A 26,913-nucleotide genomic window follows, 5' to 3' on the forward strand; every position below is an offset into this window, starting at 1 on the left:
GACCCTGGTGCCAGCTGGAGGTTGAATGTTTGAAGGGGTACGGGACTATAAGAAGTTTGGGAACCACTGTGTGAGAGAGTGTACATGCTAGAGTGTACATGCTGGGTTAGATACATACAGCCCATACAGTATACAACTATAGAGGTCATGGATCTTTTAGGAAATTAAGTTTTCATGAATGGTTTAGTTTTGTCGTTACATTTCTAAACTTGAACATGTCATTCATGTCGGCCTACATGATACATGGAGATGGAACATTGAAAGCAAGGAAAATACATTGTCATGAAGCATGTTGTGATGATGACTGTACATCTCTACTGCTGCAGGGAATATCTTTTACAAATGCAATACACTGACACCTGGTGGAAATGCACATGATCACATCTGTCCACAGGAACATTTGTTCTACGTAACCTAATGTGCAGGATTCACATCTTCAGTCTACAGGAACATTGGTTCTATGTAACATAATGTGCAGGATTCACATCATCTGTCCGCAGGAACATTGGTTCTACGTAACATACTGTGCAGGATTCATACAGTAAGTGCTGATATTTACAGCAACAGAAGACGATCTACAGTACAGGACCTATTCAGCCAGGTATCAGTAACCAATCAATGGAACAATATAAAGTCAGTGTATCAGCTGTAAAAATAGGGGCATTACAGTAATCAAGATATACAGTAAATGGATATACTGTGCAGTTGTCTGTCATGGCTGCTGAAATACTATTTAACCCCTAGTGATAGAAAAAGGTGTCTCATGCCCTGTTGTCATTAGTCAACGGTGCCAGAGGTCAGGGGTTACAATGTGGCAGCTGGAGAGTTGAGTAAAGCCCACTGTCTCTCCTTGTGAACGTGTTGTAGGGCTCAATGTCCTGTTGCTCCTCCTACAAAGACATTAACAATATGTCACCATATTACACTGTAGAATCTCATAAGGAGCTGTGGAAATATTTGTAAATGTTGGCAAATTCAATTGAAAATGTGAAAGAGTATAGGCTTCAGATGCCTTCCGACTCCAGGTAACAGCAAGCAATAACAGCCCTGACAGAAAAGACAGTGTTGTTGCATCACCTGTGTTTTCCTGCTGTGTAAAAGAGAAGACCAGTGAATGAACGTAGCATAACATGGTTTTAAACAGCAGATGCTTTCTGGAACAAAATGTTTGTACGTGTGTTTCTGCGTGCATGTTTTGCTCCGACACAATTTTTTTGACAAGGCAGGAAGTGAGACGCCTCAACAGTTCAGTTATTAGTGACCTACAATAACCTTATCGAGTCAGACTTAAATGTAGGTCAAGTAGCCTACTTCAGGGTATTTCATATGACCTCACTTAAGTCTGTTCATGATCTCTTGCCAGATCTTTGTCACTCACAGTCACACCATTGACATTTACTTGGCAAGAGAGCACAAACAAATCTTGGACCTACAGTATAGTCTACCGCATATTTCTGAGGCCCATAGTTCTCCATGTGAATTATAGATCAGATTGCTATTTGAGATTTAACTTACATTATATTATTACAGTACCTCCATAACAAAGTAATTGATTAATTCAATTAACAAATATGTCAAATACCCATCAAATTTTATTTTAACAAGCTAATAAGAATATCTTACTTGAGATGACATTTCCTCGTGATTATTCCAACAAGGACCACGACAGCTACAAATCCTGCAAAGGCTGTTATTATCATGAAATTGAAAGAACGTATGAAAGAAAAGTTGTTTGTGACATGTGATCCTGAAAAAGAAAAGAGAAGAAGTCATTATGATCCTATATGACTTGTTTCTCTTCCTGCACTCTGGTCATTTACATTGTTGACAGATGCTCAGTTCTAAGACTATTTTTGATACAATCCAGTTCACTTGGACTGAGATGGTAGAGATGACTAAATGAGACCAAACATTCACAGTACAAGCTAAATGTGACACACAAACCAAATACTTACCATTGACAGAAATATTGAGATGCAAAAAATGTGTTCCTCCATTATATACACACTCACAGGTGTAGTTCCCTTCATCAGATGGTTGTATGTTGGTGATGTGTAGAAACACTCTGTCACTCTCTGTCTGTAGTGTGACTCTGGGGTCACAAGTGCTGTTGGTAACATTTTGGTCAAACCGAAGAGACACTTGACACTCATTCCCACCACTTATCACTCTATCTAACTTACATATTACATATATCACGTCATGAATGGTTTGGTTTGGACAGGCTAGAGTGCCCAAATCTTCACCTGTTTCCAATGTTTTCACTTGAATTTCTGTAAACATGAAGGAAAATGGGTTGTGAGTGTATTGTTTCAATTAAATGTTTGTTTTGCATTACAATTGCAATGCACAGTTTTTTTGCATAAGAGAAAGGTGTGTGTATATATATAAAAAGAGAATATTCTGATGCAAATGTTGCTTCTTCCCTAAATGTAGTTCAGATTGTTATACGAGGTAATGTTAATGCAATTAACAAATAAAATGTGAGGACAGGACCTCTTTCCTTTTTCAGTGTTGTACAAACTGTACATGCGTGCTGTGTGTTTGAGAAAAGGACAAATCTTACCTTCAAAGGATGTGCACACACCCCACACCAGCAGAAGCAGAGAAAGCCTGAATGCTCGTCTTCCACACATAATGACCAACTGCAGAACCATATTTTCTGCTCAGACCGACAGCAGAACAAAAGGCAAACCAAAGTGATGGTCCTTTGACAGGTTTGACCCAGTTACATGTTATGGTGCAAGCAGAGAGGAGGAAATGGTGCTGTGTAAATGTATTCTATCTTCTATGGGTGACTTTCACAATGACAATACATCTCTTGGGCTGTGTTTAGGGGCTCTGCAGTGTAACCACCACATATGGGGGGGGGGGGGGTCATATCAAGTGTATGTAGGTGATGGTTATTTGTATTTATTATGGATCCCCATTAGCCGCTGCCTTGGCAAATCTAATATTACTGCTTGTATGAGTTACTTGATGTGGAATAGAGTGTTAGATCTGGTCCTCCAGGTTAATAACAGGAAATGACCCTACCCAGTGCTATGTTTATGATATAACTAATTATTATAATCATTCAATTATTACCTTTTATATACCAATGCCTTTTTAATACATCTGCAGCAGGGCAATAAAGTCCAGGGGCCTCATTTATAAACCCTTCATACTTATAAAATAGAGCCCAGAATGTGCGTGCACCAGTAGGGGTGCGTGGGTAAAATCACCGGGGAAGCCAATCCTGAAAAAAAGCCCCATGTGTCACGCCCTGACCTTAGAGAGCCGTTTTATTTCTCTATTTAGTTAGGTCAGGGTGTGATGTGGGGTGGGCATTCTATGTTTTGTATTTCTTTGTGTTTGGCCGAGTGTGGTTCCCAATCAGAGGCAGCTGTCTATCGTTGTCTCTGATTGGGAATCATACATAGGTAGCCTTTTTCCCACCTATGTTGTGGGATCTTGTTCTTGTATTGTTGCTGTTGAGCCCTACAAGTCTGTACGTTTCGTTGGTTTTCTCTTTCTTGGTTTTGCTGGTTATCATTAAAGAATATGATTAACCTACCCCACGCTGCATCTTGGTCCACTTCTTCAGACGAGCGTTACAGAAGATCCCACCACAAAAAGACCAAGCAGCGTTTTCTGGAGGAGTGGACATGGGAGGAGAAACTGGAAGGCAAGGGACCCTGGGCACAGGCTGGAGAATATCGCCGTCCTAAGGAGGAGCTAGAAGCAGCAAAAGCGGAACGGCGAAGATACGAGGAGTTGACACGACGAAGCATGCACGAGAGGCAGCCCCCCAACATTGTTTGGGGGGGGCACACGGGGAGATTGGCAGAGTCAGGTTATAGACCTGAGCCAACTCCCCGTGCTTACCGTGGGGAGCGTGTGACCGGGCAAGCACCGTGTTATTAACAAAAACATTAACTTGCATTTCTTTAGTGGTCTGACTTATACTTTATTTCTCAAGAAAAGAAAAATGTTTCTTTTTTGGTTTCTATTTTTTAACATTCTCTCTGGTATTCAGCCAGGACGGGTTGTGCCGGCTCAGCGCTCCTGGCCTCCGGTGCGTCTCTTCGGTCCAGGATATCCTGCGCCGGCTCTGCGCACTGTGTCTCCGGTGCGTCTCCACAGCCCAGTACGTCCTGTGCCAGCGCCCCGCAGTTGCCGGGCTAGGGTGAGCATCCAGCCAGGAAGGGTGGTGCCAGCTCTACGCTCCAGACCTCCAGTGCGCCTCCTCGGCCCAGTATATCCTGCGCCGGCCCTATGCACAGTGTCTCCGGTGCGCTTTCACAGCCTAGTGCGTCCTGTGCCAACGGCCCGCAGTTGCCGGGCTAGGGTGAGCATCCAGCCAGAACGGGTTGTGCCAGCTCTGCGCTTTAGACCTCCAGTGCGTCTCCACGGCCCAGTATAAACTGACTGCAGTATGGGTTAGTAACTGACTGCAGTATGGGTTAGTAACTGACAGCAGTATGGGTTAGTAACTGACTGCAGTATGGGTTAGAACTGACTGAACTGACTGCAGTATGGGTTAGTAACTGACTGCAGTTATGGGTTAGTAACTGACTGCAGTATGGGTTAGTAACTGACTGCAGTATGGGTTAGTAACTGACTGCAGTATGGGTTAGTAACTGACTGCAGTATGGGTTAGTAACTGACTGCAGTATGGTTAGTAACTGACTGCAGTATGGGTTAGTAACTGACTGAGTATGGGTTAGTAACTGACTGCAGTATGGGTTAGTAACTGACTGCAGTATGGGTTAGTAACTGACATGCAGTATGGGTTAGTAACTGACTGCAGTATGGTTAGTAACGACAGCAGTATGGGTAGTAACTGACAGCAGTATGAGTTAGTAAACTGACAGCAGTATGGGTTAGTAACTGACTGCAGTACGGTTAATAACTGACAGCAGTATGGTTAGTAATTACTGCGGTATGGTTAGTAACTACAGCAGTAGTTATAACTGACAGCAGTATGGGTTAGTAACTGACAGCAGTATGGGTTAGTAACTGACAGCAGTATGGGTTAGTAACTGACAGCAGTATGGGTTAGTAACTGACAGCAGTATGGTTAGTAACTGACTGCAGTATGGGTTAGTAACTGACTGCAGTATGGTTAGTAACTGACTGCAGTATGTTAGTAACTGACACAGTATGGGTTAGTAACTGACTGCAGTATGGGTTAGTAACTGACTGAATATGGGTTAGTAACTGACTGCAGTATGGTTAGTAACTGACTGCAGAATGGGTTAGTAACTGACTGCAGTATGGTTAGTAACTGACAGCAGTATGGGTTAGTAACTGACTGCAGTATGTTAGTAACTGACTGCAGTATGGGTTAGTAACTGACTGCAGTATGGTTAGTAACTGACTGCAGTATGGGTTAGTAACTGACTGCAGTATGGTTAGTAACTGACAGCAGTATGGTTAGTAACTGACTGCAGTATGGGTTAGTAACTGACTGCAGTATGGGTAAGTAACTGACACAGTATGAGTTGAGACAGCATATGGTAGTAACTGACTGCAGTATGGTTAATAAACTGACTGCAGTATGGTTAGTAATTGACTGCAGTATGGGTTAGTAACTGACTGCAGTATGGTTAGTAACTGACAGCAGTATGGTTAGTAACTGACGCAGTATGGGTTAGTAACTGACAGCAGTATGGGTTAGTAACTGACTGCAGTATGGGTTAGTAATTGACTGCAGTATGGGTTAGTAACTGACTGCAGTATGGGTTAGTAACTGACTGCAGTATGGGTTAGTAACTGACTGCAGTATGGGTTAGTAACTGACTGCAGTGTAAGTAACTGACTGCAGTATGGGTAGTAACTGACTGCATATGGTTAGTAACTGACTGCAGTATGGGTTAGTAACTGACTGCAGTATGGTTAGTAACTGACTGCAGTATGTTAGTAACTGACTGTGAGTATGGGTTAGTAACTGACTGCAGTATGGTTAGTAACTGACTGCAGTATGGGTTAGTAACTGACTGCAGTATGTAAGTAACTGACTGCAGTATGGTTAAGTAACTGACTGCAGTATGGGTTTGTAACTGACTGCAGTATGGGTTAGTAACTGACTGCATAGGTTAGTAACTGACAGCAGTATGGTTAGTAACTGACAGCAGTATGGGTTAGTAACTGACAGCAGTATGAGTTAGTAACTGACAGCAGTATGGGTTAGTAACTGACTGCAGTATGGGTAGTAACTGACAGCAGTATGGTTAGTAACTGACTGCAGTATGGGTAGTAACTGACAGCAGTATGGGTAGTAACTGACAGCAGTATGGGTTAGTTACTGACAGCAGTATGGGTTAGTAACTGACTGCAGTATGGGTAGTAACTGACAGCAGTATGGGTTAGTAACTGACAGCAGTATGGGTTAGTAACTGACAGCAGTATGGTTAGTACTGACAGCAGTATGGGTTAGTAACTGACTGCAGTGGGTAGTAACTGACAGCATATGGGTTAGTACTGACAGCAGTATGGGTTAGTAACTGACTGCAGTATGGGGTAGTAACTGACAGCAGTATGGATTAGTAACTGACAGCAGTATGGATTAGTAACTGACAGCAGTATGGGTCCATGTGTTGAATTATTAAAGTAACATCAACTACAGAATGTGTGGACATCAGTGAATATAAGAACTATGGCTACGATCAATCCTCTTTGTTCACTGATTAAATCATAGTTTTTTAGACAGTGACTTTCACTACACTGTAGGGTTTATACAGTGACTTTCACTACACTATTCAGTTTATGCAGTGACTTTCACTACACTATACAGTTTATACAGTGACTTTCACTACACTATGCAGTTTATGCAGTGACTTTCACTACACTGTACAGTTTATACAGTGCCTTTCAATACTCTATACATGCATTTTACTACATTACATTCATCATTTAACTTTAATTTAGCCTATAGCAAGGGTGTCAAACTCATTACATGGAGTGTCTGCAAGGTTTTCTTTTTTACTTTCAATTAAGACAGACAACCAGGTGAGGCGAGTTCCTTACTAATTAGTGACCTTAATTCATAAATCAAGTGCGAGGGTGGAGCGAAAACCGGCAGTCACTCGGCCTTCCGTGGAATGAGTTTGACATGTGGCCTAAAGCTATATATAACCTATACCTATATAAATAAAATAATGAATGTAGTGAAATACAGGTTTGAACTGCTGTAAAAAGCACTACATTTCATAAAGAAAAGCAATAGTATCAGCAATATTGTGTACATTCAGAAAADAATTCTGACAAATGCAGTATATCATGCATAAAACTAATTACCTCACCTTTAGAAATGACTAGACTATTAGTATCATAAACAGGTAGTTGTAGTGTGCAGAAGACCTGGTGAAAATGTGAGTTCTCTTATAGAAAGGGAATTTGAATTCTCCTCTGTGTCCAACCAACATGAGGTTGAATCACATATGGCCCCTCCCCATACACCAGGCTAAAAGTAAACTCAGCTGGTGAGATMTAATTTATATATTTTTTATGTTTTTCTTCCAGAGTGTGTAAGCCAATGTCAGAACCATTGTTTTACCAGTTTTAGTTGAGAAGGTTAAAGGAACTCTTCTCAGGTAATAAAACAGAAAGGAGCTGAAATATTACACACACATAGCCAAGTGAGCCTGGCGCCGAGCTATAACAACCTACCCCTGATATGGTGATATTACTGTAAACAAGGAGGAGCTATAACAACCTACCCCTGGTATGGTGATATTACTGTAAACAAGGAGGAGCTATAACAACCTACACCCTGATTGTAAATGGCGATATTACTGTAAACAGAGCTATACGAACCTTCCCCTGATTGTAAATTGCGATATTACTGTAAACAGAGCTATACGAANGCGATATTACTGTAAACAGAGCTATACGAACCTTCCCCTGATTGTAAATTGTGATGTTTCTGTGAACAAGGTGACAATGGGCAGTTTTTTTTTTTAAATACAGCGTAGTTTTATATCAAACAGGTGGTAACACAATCCATATAAAGAATGTTTAATATTCAAAAACAATCAAAACATTTTACAGATCAAGCGAGAATAATAGCCTGATTTATAAACAGTGTCAAATCAAGTGGAAATAGGAATCGAACACAACAAGCAACATACAAAATCTAAATAAATAGGAACTCAAACATGAGGATAACACAAACAATCAAAGAGCAAACATTATCACCATTACATTCTAAGGTCTCAAATACATTCACACATTACACTGACATAACATGAAGAACAACAAAACTATCTGTAGTTCCATAGATTTATAATAACAATACACTGTAAACTTAACTTGAACAAAAGTGCAACAAGGTCAATCATATTGAAGTGGGTTGAAATAAAATAAATTAATAGGTTATTTAAAACCATTAAAATAAATAGATAAATCTATTCTACTTGGTGTATGTTATAATAAAGTACATTCAAACAGTAGGTGGTGCTGTCCTAATAGATGAGGTAACCTAGCCTGATGGCTCAAACTAAATTCTTCCGCTGCTTTGTCCTTCACTACATACTTTAGTCTGGATATGGTGAGGATTATTATTGAAGTCGTTCGTGGTGATGAGGGGCACGACGGGCGTTGTACAAAACAACGTCTTCAGCGATTGGATTGTCTCTAACCAATCAGAGTAACAGCCAATGATGAATTTTCAAACCTCTGTTTTACCCACGTGTGTTCTAGCTCTGACTCAACCCATCGTTACTGGACAAATCAGATGGCCCCTCAATGTGTTGGCATTCGGTGAAATGTTGGGGAGGTACTCAAATCCAGACTCATTGCGAAGAAGAAACTAACGTCCTTGGGCGTGGCGTTTGGCCGGAGCAAGGAGTTTGGGTAGCCAGGCAACAAGTAACCTACCTCATATCCAAACACTCACCTACAAGAGGTCATCAATCTCTCAAACCTAAAAGTGCCATTTCAGTACCTCTAAACAGCATTAACCATATCATGGCTTGTATAATGCATGTGTTAATTAGCTTATTCATGACTGTGTAAGAATGATTCAACAAGGTTCAACATCCAGGCTCAGTAACAGGTGCTCCAGTCCTCAACAAAAACAGCTGTCAGCTACAGTGCATATAAGCACGGTCAGCAACAACAGACAGATGTTTACACAATGCTCCTAACAGGGTCCTGCTCGTCTGCTGTGGTTGCCAACGCTGCTTGCCTGCAACCTGCCAGATAGAATGTGAAGGTTACTATACTGTACTACAGTGAATCTAAAAGGACGTTATCTATAAACATTCCTGAGCTCCAAGACATGTGTTGCTCACAGTTTGTCTGATAAAAGCCAGAACCATATATAGAGTTGATGACTCAATTCATTCCATTTGTCTTACTAAGACGATTAAAATAAAGATATTACAGATAATCTTGTGCGGACTCACCTTTTTTCTTTTGAAGCTCGACACAGCCAAAGATGACTAAAAGGGAAATTATTAGGAATACTGGAATGGCAACAGCCCACGGGGATGTCCTCTTGTCATCTGGAAGGTGAAACATGAAATTCCAGTGAGCATGTGTTTGGAGAGATAGCATTTACTCNCCAAAGATGACTAAAAGGGAAATGATTAGGAATACTGGAATGGCAACAGCCCACGGGGATGTCCTCTTGTCATCTGGAAGGTGAAACATGAAATTCCAGTGAGCATGTGTTTGGAGAGATAGCATTTACTCTGAAGAGAAAGACGAGGAATTTTACACCCTTCCTTTTTAATGCATTCAGTTTGAATAACCTGTTGACATCATGTTCTGTCCCATCTATCCAATCATATCATCCATCACGTAGCTTCCCTGAGGGGCTGGAAACTACCCAGAACTCAACACAACACTTGACTACAGTGTGATTTTAAAAGGGAGTGACTCGTGATGCTTTACCATGGTAGTCAACATTAAACCCAACTGGTGAGATAACATTACTAACAGCACTAATAGCATCACAACATTAGCCTCTTGGAACCAGCCTGAAATCGCTGCGTTCTGTTTTCAGGAAACAGAATGTTGCGCTATTGCACGATGATGTTGGTCACAAGGCTATCACAACATGCCCCTGGGGATGATGTAGCCTGTTAAATAGAACGCCAAATTCATGTATCCAAATGTAAAATGTTTATTATTAATATCATGAATTTGGCATGCTGTTTATAGAGCTAGGGATGATGTTTTCTCAATGTTGTTTTCAGGTTGAACCATTCTGACACGCTAAAAGAGTATGGTTTAGAAGTATATAATACATCAACATCACGTACCCTCTTCAACCTCCCTCTCTCCAGGGAGAATAGGAAGCAGGACCCACTCGTGTCTCTGTGTCCTCATCCCATTGTTTATGATACAGTCCACGTATCCCCCTGAGCCTGGCAACAGTTGGAGGGTGATGTTGCTATTGGCTGTGACAGTTTGGTCTTTGTTAATGACAGTCCAGTTGTTAGGTGTCTTTATGAGTGCTGCTGCAGAAATGTTCCATTGGATCCAAGGTGCTGGTTTACCTGTGGCAGAGCAACTGACCACAACTTCCATGTCTGCTTTAGGTTCAGTGCTGGGGACTTTTTGCATTGTGGCTTTCACTTCTGATACACCTTTGAATAGATGAAACAGGGAATAGCATCTTATTGAGTTTATTTATATTACTTATTTTACCTTTATTTTACCAGACAGATCAATTAAGAAGAGCTTTCAAAATATGTATCATGTTTTCATATATGTTTTGACACCAGCAAATGTCCCTTATTAATGCATGCAGAGTTCATGGTCATTCAGACATTTTTGAAATCCTGCCAGTGATGTAACAATGCCAATATGGTGATTTATACTTGCAGTTAGCTGGTGTTCTAAAGCATAGTGTTTTATTCCCCTAATAAACCCATAATAAACCCTTTACACCCATACTGTATTATTCAGATATATCATCCTTAGCAAATGTCCTGCAGTAAAGGGTGACTAAAGGATTATTCTATATTTGGCGAAGCACCAGATGTAAGGACCTTTATATTACCTGTATTGGTGGTTTAGCTTAAAACTGTATTAGTGAAGCATCTACAGTACATTCGGAAAGTATTCAGACCGCTTCCCTTTTCCACATTCAGTTACGTTACAGACTTATTCTAAAATTGATTAAAAAATACAATTCCTCATCAATCTACACAACTACCCCATAATGACAAAGCAAAAACATGTTTAGACATTTTGCAAATCTTTATTTTTAAAAATCAATTTTAGGCTGTAATGTAACAAAATGTGCAAAAAGTCAAGGGGTCTGAAACTTTCCGAATGTACTGAAGGTATTACTTATGAAGTCTTTATGAATGCTCCATAAGAGGATACCCCCAGTGACTTTCACTTCTATTCCAGTACCAGCACACCTGATTCAACTAGGTCTAATCAAGGGCTGGATAATTAGTTGACCAGGTGTGCTTGTACCTTGCTGATTTACGATTATTATTTTGAGTTACAATATCACTTACATTAAAATATAACTTCAACTGAATAGAGAACAATAGAGGGAAGCCCTAAAACTGTTATTATTCAGTGCATTAAATACCTTGAACGGTAAGACACGTCTGCTTGCGTCTTGATCCACTCGGTAAACATTGAAGGAACAAATATAGCAGGCGTCGTCCGCCCATGTTACATTCTTCACGGTAATGGACGTCGAGTTGAGAGATGCCTCCGTGAAAACCACCTTGCCTCGGTGCGGGTCTATGATTTGAGCGCCAAACCGCTTGCTGTAGGTGGCCAGATTCTCCACCGAGTCGTCTTTGAACAGCCTCTGCCAGGTGACTTGCAGAACACCTGTCGGGTCCGCATGGGTGCAGGTATATGATGCGTCGCCATTGAAGTCAACCCTGGTGTCTCCTCTAGCTACGATGTTGACAGAGACCGCTACAAAAGGAAGAAGGCAAGTTAACAGTTAAATAAATAAACAAGTTTAGCCTACATACAAAATAATAAATTACCTGTCAAACGTGGGAAATGTTGTTTACTTAACATATCTCATCTTATATGAGCAGAATCAACCCCTAGTCAGAAGCCATGGAAAACAATTTAATTACCTTCAGAGAGCAAGCATAAGAGAATGAGAAAAGTATTCATTCTCAGCTGGTGAATGGTTTTCTTTCTCACGTTGGACCATAATATATTGCTTCGTTAGTTGCACGTGAAGTGAGTCAGATTCAACGAAAGGGAAAGAATGTTTTAGGAAATCCCTTATTGTTGATGGGGTATAGATTAGCTCGTTCCCAGTGGTCCCGGCCTTAGCCAATTACAACGTGACATCTACTGTAATGTACATGACAGGAAAAAGGAACTGTTAGTTCTTAAAAAAAAAATTGTGGCTCACGTTAGGCTGAAGCTGAATGACGTCATAGCAACAAAATAAACGCGGAAATTTATTTATTTCGACGTAATATTTGGGATGTTCACATGCTCTATGCCGAACTAAACTACAAATTAGAGGCCACCACACAAGGCATCGAAAGGCTACTGTAACCAAGCAAGTTCCAAACCAATTGGCTGCTAATGCTCCACCCCAGAAACTAAACACGCCTACACTTGATGAACATAGCATAGCATACATTTCAGTCAATCTACAGTACCAGTCAAAAGTCTGAACACACCTACTCATTCAAGGGTTTTTCTTTATTTTCACTAGTGTCTACATTTTAGAATAATAGTGAAGACATAAACGATGAAATAACACATATGGAATCAGATGTAGTAACCATAAGTGTTAAACAAATCAAAATATATTTGAGATTTTTCGAAGTAGCCACCCATTTGCCTTTGACCGCTTTGCACACTCTTGGCATTCTCTCAACCAGCTTAACCTGGAATGCTATTCCAACAGTCTTGAAGGAGTTCCCACATATGCTGAGCAGTTGTTGGCTGCTTTTCCTGCAGTCCAATTCATCCCAAACCACCTCAATTGGGTTGAGATCGGGTGATTGTGAAAGCCATCTGATGCAGCACTCCATCACTCTCCTTCTTGGTCAAATAGCCTTACACAGCCTGGAGGTGTGTTGGGTCATTGTCCTGTTGAAAAACAATGATAGTCTCACTAAGCGCAAACCAGTTGGGATGGTGTATCGCTGCAGAATGCTGTGGTAGCTATGCTGGTTAAGTGTGCCTTGAATTCTAAATAAATCACAGACAGTGTCACCAGCAAAGCACCTCCACCTCCATGCTTCACGGTGGGAACCACACATTCAGAGATCATCCGTTCACCTACTCTGCGTCTCACAAAGATACGGTGGTTGGAACCACAATCAAACATTTGTACTCATCAGACCAAAGGACAGATTTCCACCGGTCTAATGTCCATTGCTAGTGTTTCTTGGCCCAAGCAAGTCTCTTCTTATTATTGGTGTCTTTAGTAGTGGTTTCTTTGCAGCAATTTGACCATGAAGGCGTGACGCATGCAGTCTCCTCTGAACAGTTGATGTTGAGATGTCTGTTACTTTGAACTCTGTGAAGCATTTATTTGGGCTGCAATTTCTGAGGCTGGTAACTCTAATGAATTTATCTATGGGTTTTCCTTTCCTGTGGCGGTCCTCATTAGAGCCAGTTTCATCATAGTGCTTGAGGGTTTTTGCGACTGCACTTGAAGAAACTTTAAACGTTTTTGAAATGTTCTGGATTGATTGACCTCCATGTCTTAAAGTAATGATGGACTGTCATTTCTCTTTGCTTATTTGAGCTGTTCTTGCCATAAAATGGACTTGGTATTTTACCAAATAGGGCTATCATCTGTAAACCACACCTACTTGTCACAACACAACTGATTGGCTAAAATGCATTAAGAAGGAAAGAAATTCCAAATGAACTTTTAACAAGGCACACTTGTCAAATGAAATGCATTCCAGGTGACTACTCATGAAGCTGGTTGAGAGAATGCCAAGAGTGTGCAAAGCTGTCAAGGCAAAGGGTGGCTACTTTGAAGAATCTAAAATCTAAAATATATATTTGATTTAACACTTTTTTGGTTACTACATGATTCCAAATGTGTGTCATGACGTTGCAGTGAGGGTAGGTTTATGACAGTCATAAATACCTATTTCCCCCTCCCCCGTTCCTCTTCCCTACTGATGTGACATAAGAAAACCCCTTGGTTAACATAGAGATTCTGGGGACATCAGAAGGTGGGGGGGAATGAACTATATTCTGGTAATCTGACCAAACTGAACATATGCGGTGGTACTTAAGGTATATTATGTCAGTTCGGTTTCCCTCTGACACATTCTCATCAATGATAGAATGACATAACTCTACTGTGGAAAGTCTAAACGTCAGAGGTATCGGATTCACATGGAATTGTTGTTTAATTCAAATGTTTGAATATGAGATTATTTGTGAAGAGATGAAATGTAATTTTAGCTTCCAAATGAGAGATCTGTGCTTTCATAAGTTTTCCTCTGCTCACAGTGGCCGCCCTGTGAAGAAGCATGGGTTATAAACTTTTTCAGACACACCCCTCTCCTCCACTATTAAAAGCCATTGACAAGAATATAACTTCCTGTTCCGGGTACACCAGGATAACGGTCCTGTGTCAGAATGGTTCAGATATAACTACGGAACTAAGCCAACATCAGCATGGACTTTGATTGTGAATGGTATGAACTTTGAACTCGTATTCACTACAGAAGTGATATCTCCTAACCGTTGAGTTAGCAACAGCTGCTACAATCGCAGGTTAGGAAGGACAGTCCGAGTATCCCGTCTACTATACACAACGTCACTCCAAAGTATCCCGTGACAACCAGAGACATTCTCCAAATGACAGAGGACTCGGTGTGGCATACGGTCTTCCATCTACCACCAACCTACTGAAGCGGCAGCTCAGAGTAAATATGTATTGCATTTTCCTTTTCAAATGGCGGTAATTTAGAATGCATCAGATACTGTATTTACGATAGCACAGCTCGCCTATGTTCCAGTCTCCCACTCTTTCACTAAGACTCAACCCTTCCTTTGTGTAACAAGCTGTCATACCTATTCCGCCCGCTAGGACGTTTTTCTGTATGACGTACTTTGTAATCAAGTTATGATTTAATTGTGTATGTGTGTTTCTGTGTGATTAGGTATTTAGTAAATAAATAATTAAACCCAATTTTGTATTGCTGATTCAACTTGTTAGCCAGGATTCTTGCAGATAATCGAGGGCTTACAACCTTCAGATGAGACTGAATAAAATGACGATTAATGTGACTGTTATGGAGGTAAAATCTTACTAAATCTTCAAGAGTTTATTCGAAAGATAACAGCTCTATAAATATTCTTTCGTGGTGTCCCTCTCTGGTTAATTAATATGACATGATTAGTTCAATCAGGTAATATTAATTACGGAGAAATTATTTTATTAAGAATAGAATAGCATGTCATAGCAATTAATCTGGCATAGTCAAAGACATGACATGTGTAATTTCATAGTTTTGATGTCTTCACTATTATTCTACAATTTATAAAATATTAAAAATAAAGAAAGACCCTTACATGAGTAGGTGTCCAAACTTTTGACTGGTACTGTACATAAAACATTTTACAATGTGGGAAATGATGACTCCGTGTTATGGTAATAAGGTGAGCATTTTATGAGTGAGACATTTTCAAGATTTCAAATCTATTACAGTAGTATGTGTGTCATAGGGGTTCACAGAGTTTTTACTACATGCTTCTCACATGAAGTGCTGTTCTGGTAATTGTGTCAGCAGGAAGTTCCCAGATTCTCCTCCTGGTGGTTGCTGGTCTCCATTGTTAGTCTGGTATTAGGGTTTGTGGGATTTCCTCTTCCTAGGAGATGTGTAGTGACTGACTGTGCCTGAATGTCATAGCAAAAGGGGGAAGTCCACTGCCCCAGTGGGTAGAAGACAGGAGTTGCATTACACAAGTGAAACTGAAAGCTCTTTAGATACTTATGTGACTTCATTAATTGAAGGTGATGTTAACATCACGTTAGTGTAACCAGTGGTGTAAAAGTAAAAATACTATCATGTACTTCTTAAGTAGTTTTTGGGCGTATCTGTACTTTACTTTACTATTTATTTTTTTGACAACTTTTACTCCACTACATTCCTAAATAAAATAAGGTACTTTTTACTCCCATACATTGTCCCTAACACCCAAAAGTACTRGTTATATTTTGAATGTTTAGCAGGACAGGAAAATGGTAAAATTCTCGAGAATATCTGACGGACTCACTAAACACAAATCTTTTGTTTGTAAATGTTGTCTGGTTTGCTTAATATAAGGAATTAGAAATGATTTATACTTTTACTACTTAAGTATATTTTAGCAATGACATTTACTTTTGATACTTAATTATATATATTTTTCCTTTGTTTAACTAGGCAAGTCAGTTAAGAATACATTTTTATTTACAATGACAGCCTACCGGGGAACAGTGGGTTAACTGCCTTGACTCCAGCAATCTTTCGGTTACTGGCCCAACGCTCTAACCACTAGGCTACCTGCCGCCCCACTTAATTATATTTAAATTCAAATACTTTTATACTTTTACTCAAGTAGTATCTTACTGGTTGACTTTCACTTTAGTAATTTTTTATTATGGTATCGTTAAGTATGACAATTGGGTCCACCACTGAGTATAATATAGTTCATTTTATTATCATAATTGGGTTATAATTSTAATGMTACATTTTATTACATCATAAACTGCATGTCWATTAAAGTATAATCCCATCATTCTYTAATTTTACCKTTTACAGTCTAGCTAGGAGTAGCCTTAAGGGTGHCAGGTAGCCTAGRMGTTAAGAGCWTTGGGCCAATAACTGAAAGGTTGCTGGTTCGAATCCCTGAGCCCACTCCAGGGTTGCCATCAATAATGGCTSATCACCGAAGYTGTCTCGGGGAGTGGCCTAAGAGAAGGTCTGAGTCATGGTTACTGTAGAAAGGAATAAAATGAAAGAGGATCCACTACTGGAGGGTTATTACAATACTCTGGGCCATTCTCAGTGGCCTCGGTAGTAACTGAATCCAATTCCAGGAAAGGAGAGCAGTCAAAATGATACTTACAGTAGACACTCATTATCAGAAATCACTGTACACTTTGATATCCTGTGATTGTATAAAGGGTATTGGAATGTGTACTAAGAGTTATCTGGTAAAACTGAAAGCCTAGTTTAGAAAGGCTGGTCAGTAACCAGAAGGTTGCCGGTGCAAATCCCATGCCAGACGGGAGAAACTTCTCCAGGACTTCTGTATTGCAGTGTATACAGTGTCACAATACTGTAGGGGCAAATTGTGTACATATGTAGTTTTGATAAAAACCCCCGACGGGAAACTGAGTAAAAAGGTGTGTTCTAATCCGAACATCTGAACCAAACATTTTCATTATATCTTGGGAAGAACCTGTTTAATATTCTGGTTAGCAGTTGTGMTCTTAAATTACTGTCTCACTCAACCAGAGGATGATTCCAGCTGCATCTCAACACTTACATATCTAATGTACATAAAAACAGACACAGTGAAAAGACAAAGACGWTAACATTTTCTGAAACACATATTTCTTAACAATTGATGTAGTCTACAGCACAGAATACAGACTATGTAAGGTATGTTACAAACACAACGGTAAAAAATCTAAACTATGGAGAGAATTCAGTACAATCAGGTGACGCAAGGCTCTTACACAAATATAAAGCATTCACATATGTCATCAGACAGGACACTTTTCTGGAATTCTTACTTCAGAAATGTTGCATCACTATCCGTTCATAGCGCTGTGACAGTCCTTATTCAAATGCAGCACAGCGACACCTAGTGGAACTGCAATTTTATTTTCCTTTTTGTTTCTTTAAAAAAACACAGGAATTAAAATGACTGATTTTAATAATGCATGTTGCTGTGGAGGTGAGACACTCATGGCCTGTCTCTACTGTTCAGCAACACTAAAACCAGAGGGAGCCATAGTAATACTGTGGTTCCCGCTGATACTACATACATGCATACGTAGTACCAGTCAAAAGTTTGGACACCCCTACTCATTCCAGGGTTCTTTATTTTACTATTTTCTAAGTTGTAGAATAATAGTGAAGACATCAAAACTATGAAGTAACACATGGAATCATGTAGTTACCAAAAAAAGTGTTAAACAAATCAAAATATATTTGATTTTCTTCAAAGTAGCCACCCTTTGCCTTGATTACAGCTTTGCACACTCTTGGCATTTTCTCAACCAGCTTCATGAGGTAGTCACCTGTAATGCATTTCAATTAACAGGTGTGCCTTGTTAATTTGTGGAATTTCTTTCCTTAATGCATTTGAGCCAATCAGTTGTGTTGTGACAAGGTAGGGTTGGTATACACAAGATAGCCCTATTTGGTAAAAGACCATGTCCATGTTATGGCAAGAACAGCTCAAATAAGCAAAGAGAAACGACAGTCCATCGTTACTTTAAGACATGAAGGTCAGTCAATCTGGAACATTTCAAGAACCTCAAGTACAGTCGCATAAATCAAGCGCTATGATGAAACTGGCTCAAATGAGGACCACCACAGGAAGGAAGACCCAGAGTTACCTCTGCTACAGAGGATAAGTTCATTAGAATTACCAGCCTGAGAAATTGCAGCCCAATTAAATACTTCACAGAGTTCAAGTAACAGACACATTTCAACATCAACTGTTCAGAGGAGACTGCTTGAATCAGGCCTTCATGGTCGAATTGCTGCAAAGAAACCACTACTAAAGGACAACAATAATAATAAGAGACTTGCTTGGGCCAAGAAACACGAGCAATGGACATTAGACTGTTGGAAATCTGTCCTTTGGTCTGGAGTCTGTTGTGGAAAATTGCGAGACTATGTTATAGTGCTTGGAAGATTATATTATAATCTTTGTATTGCATTAGAATCTGTCGACTATTGTGTGTTCAGTGTTCCACTGAGGATGGGCCTCTATGAGATAGCACTGACAGAGGAGATTTACGATGTCTTTGGCCAATAAGCCTAAAGAGCAACCTAGATAGTGAGGTAATGTTTTTGTACTATGAAGTACCAGGAATGAGATTAGAACCTCGTCTTAGAGACCAAACTGAACGATAATTTATAGCTAATGCTATCTGGCTATGCGATACTCCTCTCTCAAGTAAAAGTCTTTCTTTGTGAACTGTTCCTAAGATCTGTGGTTTGTCATGTAAGTTGAGAGGGGTGTATCTTGGCTATAAAAGATCTTGGTATTCTTTTGTAGGCACTCTCAGAATTCATTATAGACACTGAATTGATCTGAGAGTCAAAGGGCTATGGTGAAGCTCATATTATTAATAGATGAAGTTTAAGTATAACTCTTACTGGTGTGTGGTTTGTAACTCTCCCCATTTGGTAATACAGGAAATTGCCACGACAAGTCCAAATATGAGATTTTTGGTTCTAACCGCCGTGTCTTTGTGAGACGCAGAGTAGGTGAACGGATGAAGCATGGAGGAGGAGGTGTGGGGGTGCTTTGCTGATGACACTGTCAGTGATTTATTCAGAATTCAAGGCATACTTAACCAGCATTGCTACCACAGCATTCTGCAGCGATACGCCATCCCATCTGGTTTGCGCTTCCTATCATTTGTTTTTCAACAGGACAATGACCCAAAACACACCCCCAGCCTGTGTAAGAGCTATTTGACCAAGAATGAGAGTGATGGAGTGCTGCATCAGATGACCTGGCCTCCACAATCACCCAACCTCAACCCAATTGAAATGTTTTTGGATGAGTTGGACCACAGAGTGAAGGAAAAGCAGCCAACAAGTGCTCAGCATATGTGGGAACTCCTTCAAGACTGTTGGACAAGCATTCCATTTTGTTGTCCTAGGCTACCTGGCTAAAATACTTGCTCGCTCGCCTAACTTCCTTTCATGGACAACAATACGCCAAGCCAGCTAGTTAACATTAGCATACTACATCTAGCTACATGTTGAACTTCCATCCTCTCAAGCCAGCGGCACAATGTATTCATTTATGGTTGGATCAGAATCGCTGTTATAATCATTGGCCAGTACAGAGAATTAAGTAAAACCACAAGTCCAAATCCCTACCTCCATTCTCCATTGGGATAGGGACGATTTTTAGCTTGCTAGCTAGCCACCGGAGTACAACAACACAACGAGATGCAACAATTTTTTTTTTTATTCTGTCAATAAAGATGTTTGGCTTGTGATGTGATTGGTCTGAAGCCAAATCCACACTGGCTTCCCTTGACACTTTTAATTTATTTTTGTGCACCAGAACCATTCACAACTGAACGATTGGCTTTTTCAGGTGGAGTTTTAATGTCTTTCACGCACGTACAGTTTCAGGACAGGTCTGATTCATAATGCAAAACATGCTGATGCATGCTGTGCTCCAAGTTTATAAATCTCTTTTTGTAGGTGCTCAGTCTTTTCATAAATGGCGCACACAGATATTTAGTGTGAAATGTACACAACGGTTATAAACGAGGACTCCAGAGGTTGAAGGAGGTTGTGAAAGGATTTTGCACCTATAACATTTCTGTCAACTGTGACTTTCATTATCACACTGTAGCAATTTAAAGGTCCCTGAATTTCAGTGAAGTAAGCAGAGGTAATATACACCATCAGACCAAACACTTAACTTTGACAGAAATATTGAAATGAAAAAGTATTTCCCCCCATGTTGTACACACTGACAGGTGATGTGTAGAAACACTCTGACACTCTATATGTAGTGTGAATCTGGGGTCACAAGTGAAGTCTGTACCATTATGGCAGTGGTGGAAAAAGTACAAAATTGTCATAGTCACCCAGTAAAATACTACTTGAGTAAAAGTTTTTGGTTTTAAAAATACTTAAGTATAAATAATTTCAAATTCCTTATATTAATTAAGCAAACAAGACGGCACCATTTTCTTGTTTTTTAAATTTACGGATAGCCAGGGGCACACTCCAACACTCAGACATAATTTACAAACAAAGCATTTGTGTTTAGTGAGTCCGCCAGGTCTGAGGCAGTAGGGATGACCAGGGATGTTCACCTTATAAGTGCGTGAATTGGACCATTTTCTTGTCCTGCTAAGCATTCAAAATGTAACGAGTACTTTTAGGTGTCAGGGAAAAGATATGGAGTAAAAAGTACATTATTTTCTGTAGGAATGTAGTGAAGTAAAAGTAAAGGTTGTCAAATATAGAAATAGTAAAGTACAGATACCCCCAAAAAATACTTAAGTAGTACTTGAAAGTATTTTTACTTAAGCACTTTACACAACTGCATTATGGTTGGTCTGAAATTACACTTGACAGTCATTCCCCCCACTTATCACTTAATCTTATCTATCACAAAAAATAATTCACAGTGTTTGAGTTGGGCAGAAAGATATCTTTATTTCAGTCACTGCCAACAGGAAGGGAAACAGATTGTGAGTGTACTGTTCCATGGTTTTTAGATTGAGCATTAGTAGTGTGGTGAAAAAGTAAAGTTGATATCTTATCGACTAACTGCAACCCACAGCACGAGAAGCAGAAGTAGCCTGAATACAAACACTGACCAACTGCAGAACCAAACATTACTCAATGTTGTCTGCTCAGAATGAGTACAGAACTCAACGTCTATCCAACATTAGTTGTTCAATAGAGAAACAAAGTCAAATTTGGGTTGACTAGTTAATGAACATTGAGAGCTGAGAGGAGGAAGTGGTGTTGTTTTCTAGCTTCTACCTGTCTTACTGTTTCACAGAAACACTTGGACCTCTGCTAGTGCATCTTGGTCTTTGCAGAACACAACGAAGAGGCCAACATATTAACAACAGKCACCTCAACAGGTCCACTTCCTTCTTTAGACACAAACAATGATAGATTCTGCACCACCACAAGGCTGAAGGGTTCTTATATCATATAAGKCTGATGTGGATAATAGTGAGTTTTCCTCTAGAGTGTACATGCTGGGTTAGATACATATAGCCAATACATTATATATATTACTATAGAGTTCATGGATCTGTTTGGAAATGAAGTTTTCATGAATGGTTTAGTTTTGCCGTTACATCTCTAAACTTGAACATGTCATTCATGTKGGCCTACATGATACATGGAGATGGAACATTGAAAGCAAGGAAAATACATTGTCATGAAGCATGTTGTGATGYCTGTACATCTACTGCTGCAGGGAATATCTTTTACAAATCCAATACACTGACACCTGGAGAAAATGCACATGATCACATCATCTGTCCACAAGAACATTGGTTATACGTAATATAATTMAAGGAGTCACATGATCACATTATGTGTCCACAGGAACATTGATTKTACGTAACATAATGTGCAGCATTCATACATTAAGTGCTGATATTTACAGCAACAGAAGACGATCTACAGTACAGGACCTATTCAGCCAGGTGTCAGTAACCAATCAATAGAACTATATAAAGTCAGTGTATCAGCTGTAAAAATAGGGGCATTACAGTAATCAAGATATACAGTAAATTGATATACTGTACAGTTGTATATCCAGGYCTGGTGAAATACTATTTAACCCCTAGTGATAGAAAAAGGTGTCTAATGCCCTGTTGTCATTGGCGCCAGAGGTCAGGGGTTAGAATGTGTGAGCTGGAGGGTTGAGTAAAGCCCATTGTCTCTCCTTGTGAATGTGCTGTAGGGCTCCAAGTCCTGTTGCTCCTCCTACAAATACATTAACAATATGTCACCATATTACACTGTAAAATCTCATATGGGACTGTGGAAATATTTGTAAATTTTGGCAAATTAAATTGAAAATGTGAAAGAGCATAGTTTGCAGATGTATTACGACTACAGGTAACAGCAAACAATAACAGCCCTGACAGTCTTACGACTACAGGTAACAGAGCAAGCAAGAACAGCCCTGACAGTCTTACGACTAGAGGTAACAGAGCAAGCAAGAACAGCCCTGACAGTCTTACGACTAGAGGTAATAGAGCAAGCAAGAACAGCCCTGACAGTCTTACGACTACAGTTAACAGAGCAAGCAAGAACAGCCCTGACGGTCATTCAATTCCAGGTAATATCAAGCAATAACAGCCCTGACAGAAAAGACAGTGTTGTTTCATCACCTCTTTAAAGGTGTACACCGCTTTCTGCTGTGTTCTCCCGCTGTGTAAAAGAAGAGAACACCAGTGAATGAACGTAACATAACATGGTTTTAAACAGCAGATGCTTTCTGGAACTAAATGTTTGTGTGTTTGTGCGTGGCTGCATGCATGTTTTTGTCCGGCACTCATTTTGACAAGGCAGGAAGTGAGAATCATCAACAGTTCAGTTATTAGTGACCTACAATAACCTTATAGAGTCAGACTCGAACGTAGGTCAAGTAGCCTATATCATACATTAGGGTATTTCATATGATCTCAGATCTGTTTATACTCTCTTGCCAGCTCTTTGTAGTCACACCATTGACATTTAGTTGGCAAGAGACTACAAACATATCTTGGACCTACAGTCTACAGCATATTTCTGAGGCCCATAGTCCTCTATATGAATTGTAGATCAGATTGTTATTTGAGATTGAATTTACAGTATATTACTACAGTACCTCCATAACAAAGTAATTAATTCATTCAATTACCAAATACCCATCAACTTTTCATTTAACAAGCTAATGAGAATCTCTTACTTGAGATGACATTTCCTCGTGATTATTCCAACGAGGACCACGACAGCTACAAATCCTGCAAAGGCTGTTATTATCATGACATTGAAAGAACGTTGGAAAGAAAGGTTGTTTGAGACATGGGATCCTGAAAAAGAAAAGAGAAGAAGTCATTGTGATCCTATATGGCTTGTTTCTCTTCCTCCACTCTGGTCATTTACATTGTTGACAGATGCTCAGTTTGAACACTATTTTTATTACAATCCAGTTCACTTGGACTGAGATGGTAGAGATGACTAAATGAGACCAAACATTRKCAGWWCAAYCTAAATGTGACACGCAAACCAAACACTTACCATTGACAGAAATATTGAGATGCAAAAAATGTGTTCCTCCATTATATACACACTCACAGGTGTAGTTCCCTTCATCAGATGGTTGTATGTTGGTGATGTGTAGAAACACTCTGTCACTCTCTATCTGCAGTGTGACTCTGGGGTCACAAGTGCTGTCTGTACCATTTTGGTCAAACCGAAGAGACACTTGACAGTCATTCCCATCACTTATCACTCTATCTATCTTACATATTACAGACATCATGTTATGAATGGTTTGGTTTGGACAGGCTAGAGTTCCCAAATCTGCTCCTGTTTCCAATGTTTTCACTTGAATCTCTGTAAACATGAAGGAAAATGGTTTGTGAGTGTATTGTTACATTTAAATGTTTGTTTTGCATTACAATTGCAATGCCCAATTTGTTGCATTGGAGAAAGGTGTGTGTGTGCATATATATATATATATATGTGTATTCTGACACAGTTTCTGCTTCCATAAATGCAGTTCAGATTGTGGAACTCCTATTCTTATATGAGGTAATACTAATGCTGTTAAAATTTCGCAAATGAAATATGAGGACAGGGCCCCTTTCCTTTTTCAGTGTTGTACAAACTGTACATGCATGCTGTGTGTTTAAGAAAAGGACAAATCTTACCTTCAAAAGCTGTGCACACACCCCACACCAGCCGAAGCAGAGAAAGCCTGAATGCACATCTTCCACACATAATGACCAACTGCAGAACCAAACGTTAGTCCAATATTTTCTGCTCAGACCGACAGCAGAACAAAAGGCAAACCAAAGTGATGGTCCTTTGACAGGTATGAAACAGTTACATGATCTGGTGCTGTCTGAGAGGAGGAAGTGGTGCTGTGTAAATGTATTCTAAGTGTGACTGTCACAATGACAACACATCTCTTGGGCTGTGTCTAAGGGCTATCCAGTGCAACCACTACATATTGCATAACAATAAATACATATGTCAAGAGGTCCACTTCCTGCTCTAGAAACAATGATATATTCTGACACCACCACAAGACTGAGGGGGGTCTATATCAAGTATATCCCCATTAGCTGCTGCCTTGGCAGATCTAATGTTACTGCTTGTATGAGTTACTTGATGTGGAATAGAGTGTTAGATCGGGTCCTCCAGGTTAATAACAGGAAATGAACCTACCCAGTGCTATGTTTATGATAAAACTAGTTATTGTAATCATTCAATTATTACATTTTATATACCAATGCCTTATTAATACATCTGCAGCAGGGCAATAAAGTTCAGGGGCCTCATTTATAAACCCTTCGTACTTATAAAATGGACCACAGAATGTGTGTGCACCAGTAGGGGTGCGTGGGTAAAATCACCGGGGAAGCCAATCCTGAAAAAAAGCCATATTACAACCTGTGTTGTGATAATTGCATTGTTTGCTCTATAACCTGTTAGTTCATATGCCTTGACACCGTGATATATAGGCCTAAAGCCTAGACAATAAGAAAACACAATGGCAGAATAAATTAAACCACACCTTTGTTTAATGTGTAACGGTTTTCTTCTGTGGAAGAAGGAGAGGACCAAAGCGCAGCGTGATTAGTGTTCATCATGTTTAATAAAAGACAATAAACTGAACACTTCCAAAATACAAAACAACAAACGTGAAAACCGAAACAGTTCTATCTGGTGCAGACACACAAAGACTGAAGACAACCACCCACAAAACCCAACACAAAACAGGCTACCTAAATAGGGTTCCCAATCAGGGACAACGATTGACAGCTGCCTCTGATTGAGAACCATATCAGGCCAAACACAGAAATAGCAAAACATAGAAATACAAACATAGACTGCCCACCCCAACTCACGCCCTGACCATACTAAATATAGACAAAACAAAGGAAATAAAGGTCAGAACGTGACATAATGTTTCTGACTACTAAACAACTGTTGATTTAATGGAGAATTGCCGCAAGTCACAAAGACAGGAGCTGCCTCCACTATTCCAGCACCTTTTCAACTTCAACATTTCAACATAATCACCTATGCTTAGTCTAATACAGTGACAACTAAAATATTTAGTCTAATCAACGTAAACTAAATATGACATGGCTGTCCATGGTACTGATTCCTGTGTCTGTGTGTGCGTGCAAGTATAAAAAACATGTCGACTCACCCTACTTGTAGAAAAATAACGATGCCATCCTCCTCTTTCATGTTGCCTAAACGGTCTATCACTCTGTCATACAGTACACTCTTTTAGTTTTTGTTGTCCTAGGCTACCTGGCTAAAATACTTGCTCGCTAGACTAACTTCCTTTCATGGACAACAATACGCCTGGCCAACTAGTTAACATTAACCTACTTCATCTAGCTACATGTTGAACTTCCATCCTCTCAAGCCAGGGGCACAATATATTAATTTATGGTTGGATCACAATTGCTGTTATAGTCTGTTGTGTCTTTGGCATCATTAAACTGAAGACTTATTTTTATCAAATCAATTATCTGTAATTATTYTTACGTGATTAACTAATCACGTAAATGTAATTAACTAGGAAGTCGGGGCACCAAGGAAAATATTCAGATTACAAGTTATAATTTTCCTTATACAACTTTCAGATATTTTAATATCTAATCAATTAGTCTTGTAATTAATGAATTATTCTTTACCTCACGTTAGTCTCATTCCAAATGTCGTAAATTGTTGGTTATCTGCACGAACCCAGTCTTCACTATGAATCATCCATACATCAATTGTCTCAATCATTTATTTATTAACTAACTAAATAATCACAGAAATGCATAAACAAACAAACAAACAAACAAAGTAGATATGGTTACAGGGAAATTATAGGGGATGTGCGCTAGTGGGCTAAACCGGTATTGCAGCTTGGTAGACAAAGGGACTGAGAAGGGCGCGAAAGATAAAAGAAACTACAAAGTTGATAATTATAACCATTGAAATGCTAATCCTTTGCACATGAACGCTCACTCATTCGGGAATA

At 39.7% G+C, this 26,913-nt stretch overlaps 1 protein-coding gene, 1 long non-coding RNA gene and 1 pseudogene across 4 annotated transcripts; all 3 read right to left on the minus strand.

Moving 5' to 3' along the window:
* Window positions 1-165: 165 nt before the first annotated feature.
* Window positions 166-24,766, minus strand: LOC112080782 (uncharacterized). 3 transcript variants are annotated; one of them, XR_011479562.1, is made up of 6 exons: window positions 24,572-24,766; window positions 23,937-24,254; window positions 23,605-23,728; window positions 23,045-23,084; window positions 521-890; window positions 166-414 (listed from the first exon to the last, which is right to left on the minus strand). XR_011479562.1 is itself a non-coding variant. In XM_024146696.2 (5 exons), exons 1-5 carry the CDS (start codon window positions 24,639-24,641, stop codon window positions 798-800), a joined length of 645 nt encoding a protein of 214 aa, XP_024002464.1. In that variant the 5' UTR covers window positions 24,642-24,766; the 3' UTR covers window positions 421-797. The 3 variants fall into 3 exon arrangements, 2 of the variants coding, with proteins under 2 accessions (XP_024002464.1, XP_024002465.1); XM_024146696.2 differs by lacking the exon at window positions 166-414 and having other exon boundaries at window positions 421-890; XM_024146697.2 differs by lacking the exons at window positions 166-414; window positions 521-890 and adding an exon at window positions 21,328-22,634 and having other exon boundaries at window positions 24,572-24,765.
* LOC112080784 (uncharacterized) lies at window positions 1,367-2,727 on the minus strand. Its single transcript, XR_002896226.2, has 3 exons — window positions 2,567-2,727; window positions 1,956-2,273; window positions 1,367-1,747 (listed from the first exon to the last, which is right to left on the minus strand). It is a non-coding gene; the product is annotated as an uncharacterized lncRNA (long non-coding RNA).
* On the minus strand, window positions 9,556-12,291 carry LOC112080783 (OX-2 membrane glycoprotein-like; annotated as a pseudogene).
* Window positions 24,767-26,913: the final 2,147 nt, after the last annotated feature.

This window comes from Salvelinus sp. IW2-2015, unplaced genomic scaffold (genome assembly GCF_002910315.2).
Source record: "Salvelinus sp. IW2-2015 unplaced genomic scaffold, ASM291031v2 Un_scaffold16498, whole genome shotgun sequence".
Taxonomy (NCBI): domain Eukaryota; kingdom Metazoa; phylum Chordata; class Actinopteri; order Salmoniformes; family Salmonidae; genus Salvelinus; species Salvelinus sp. IW2-2015.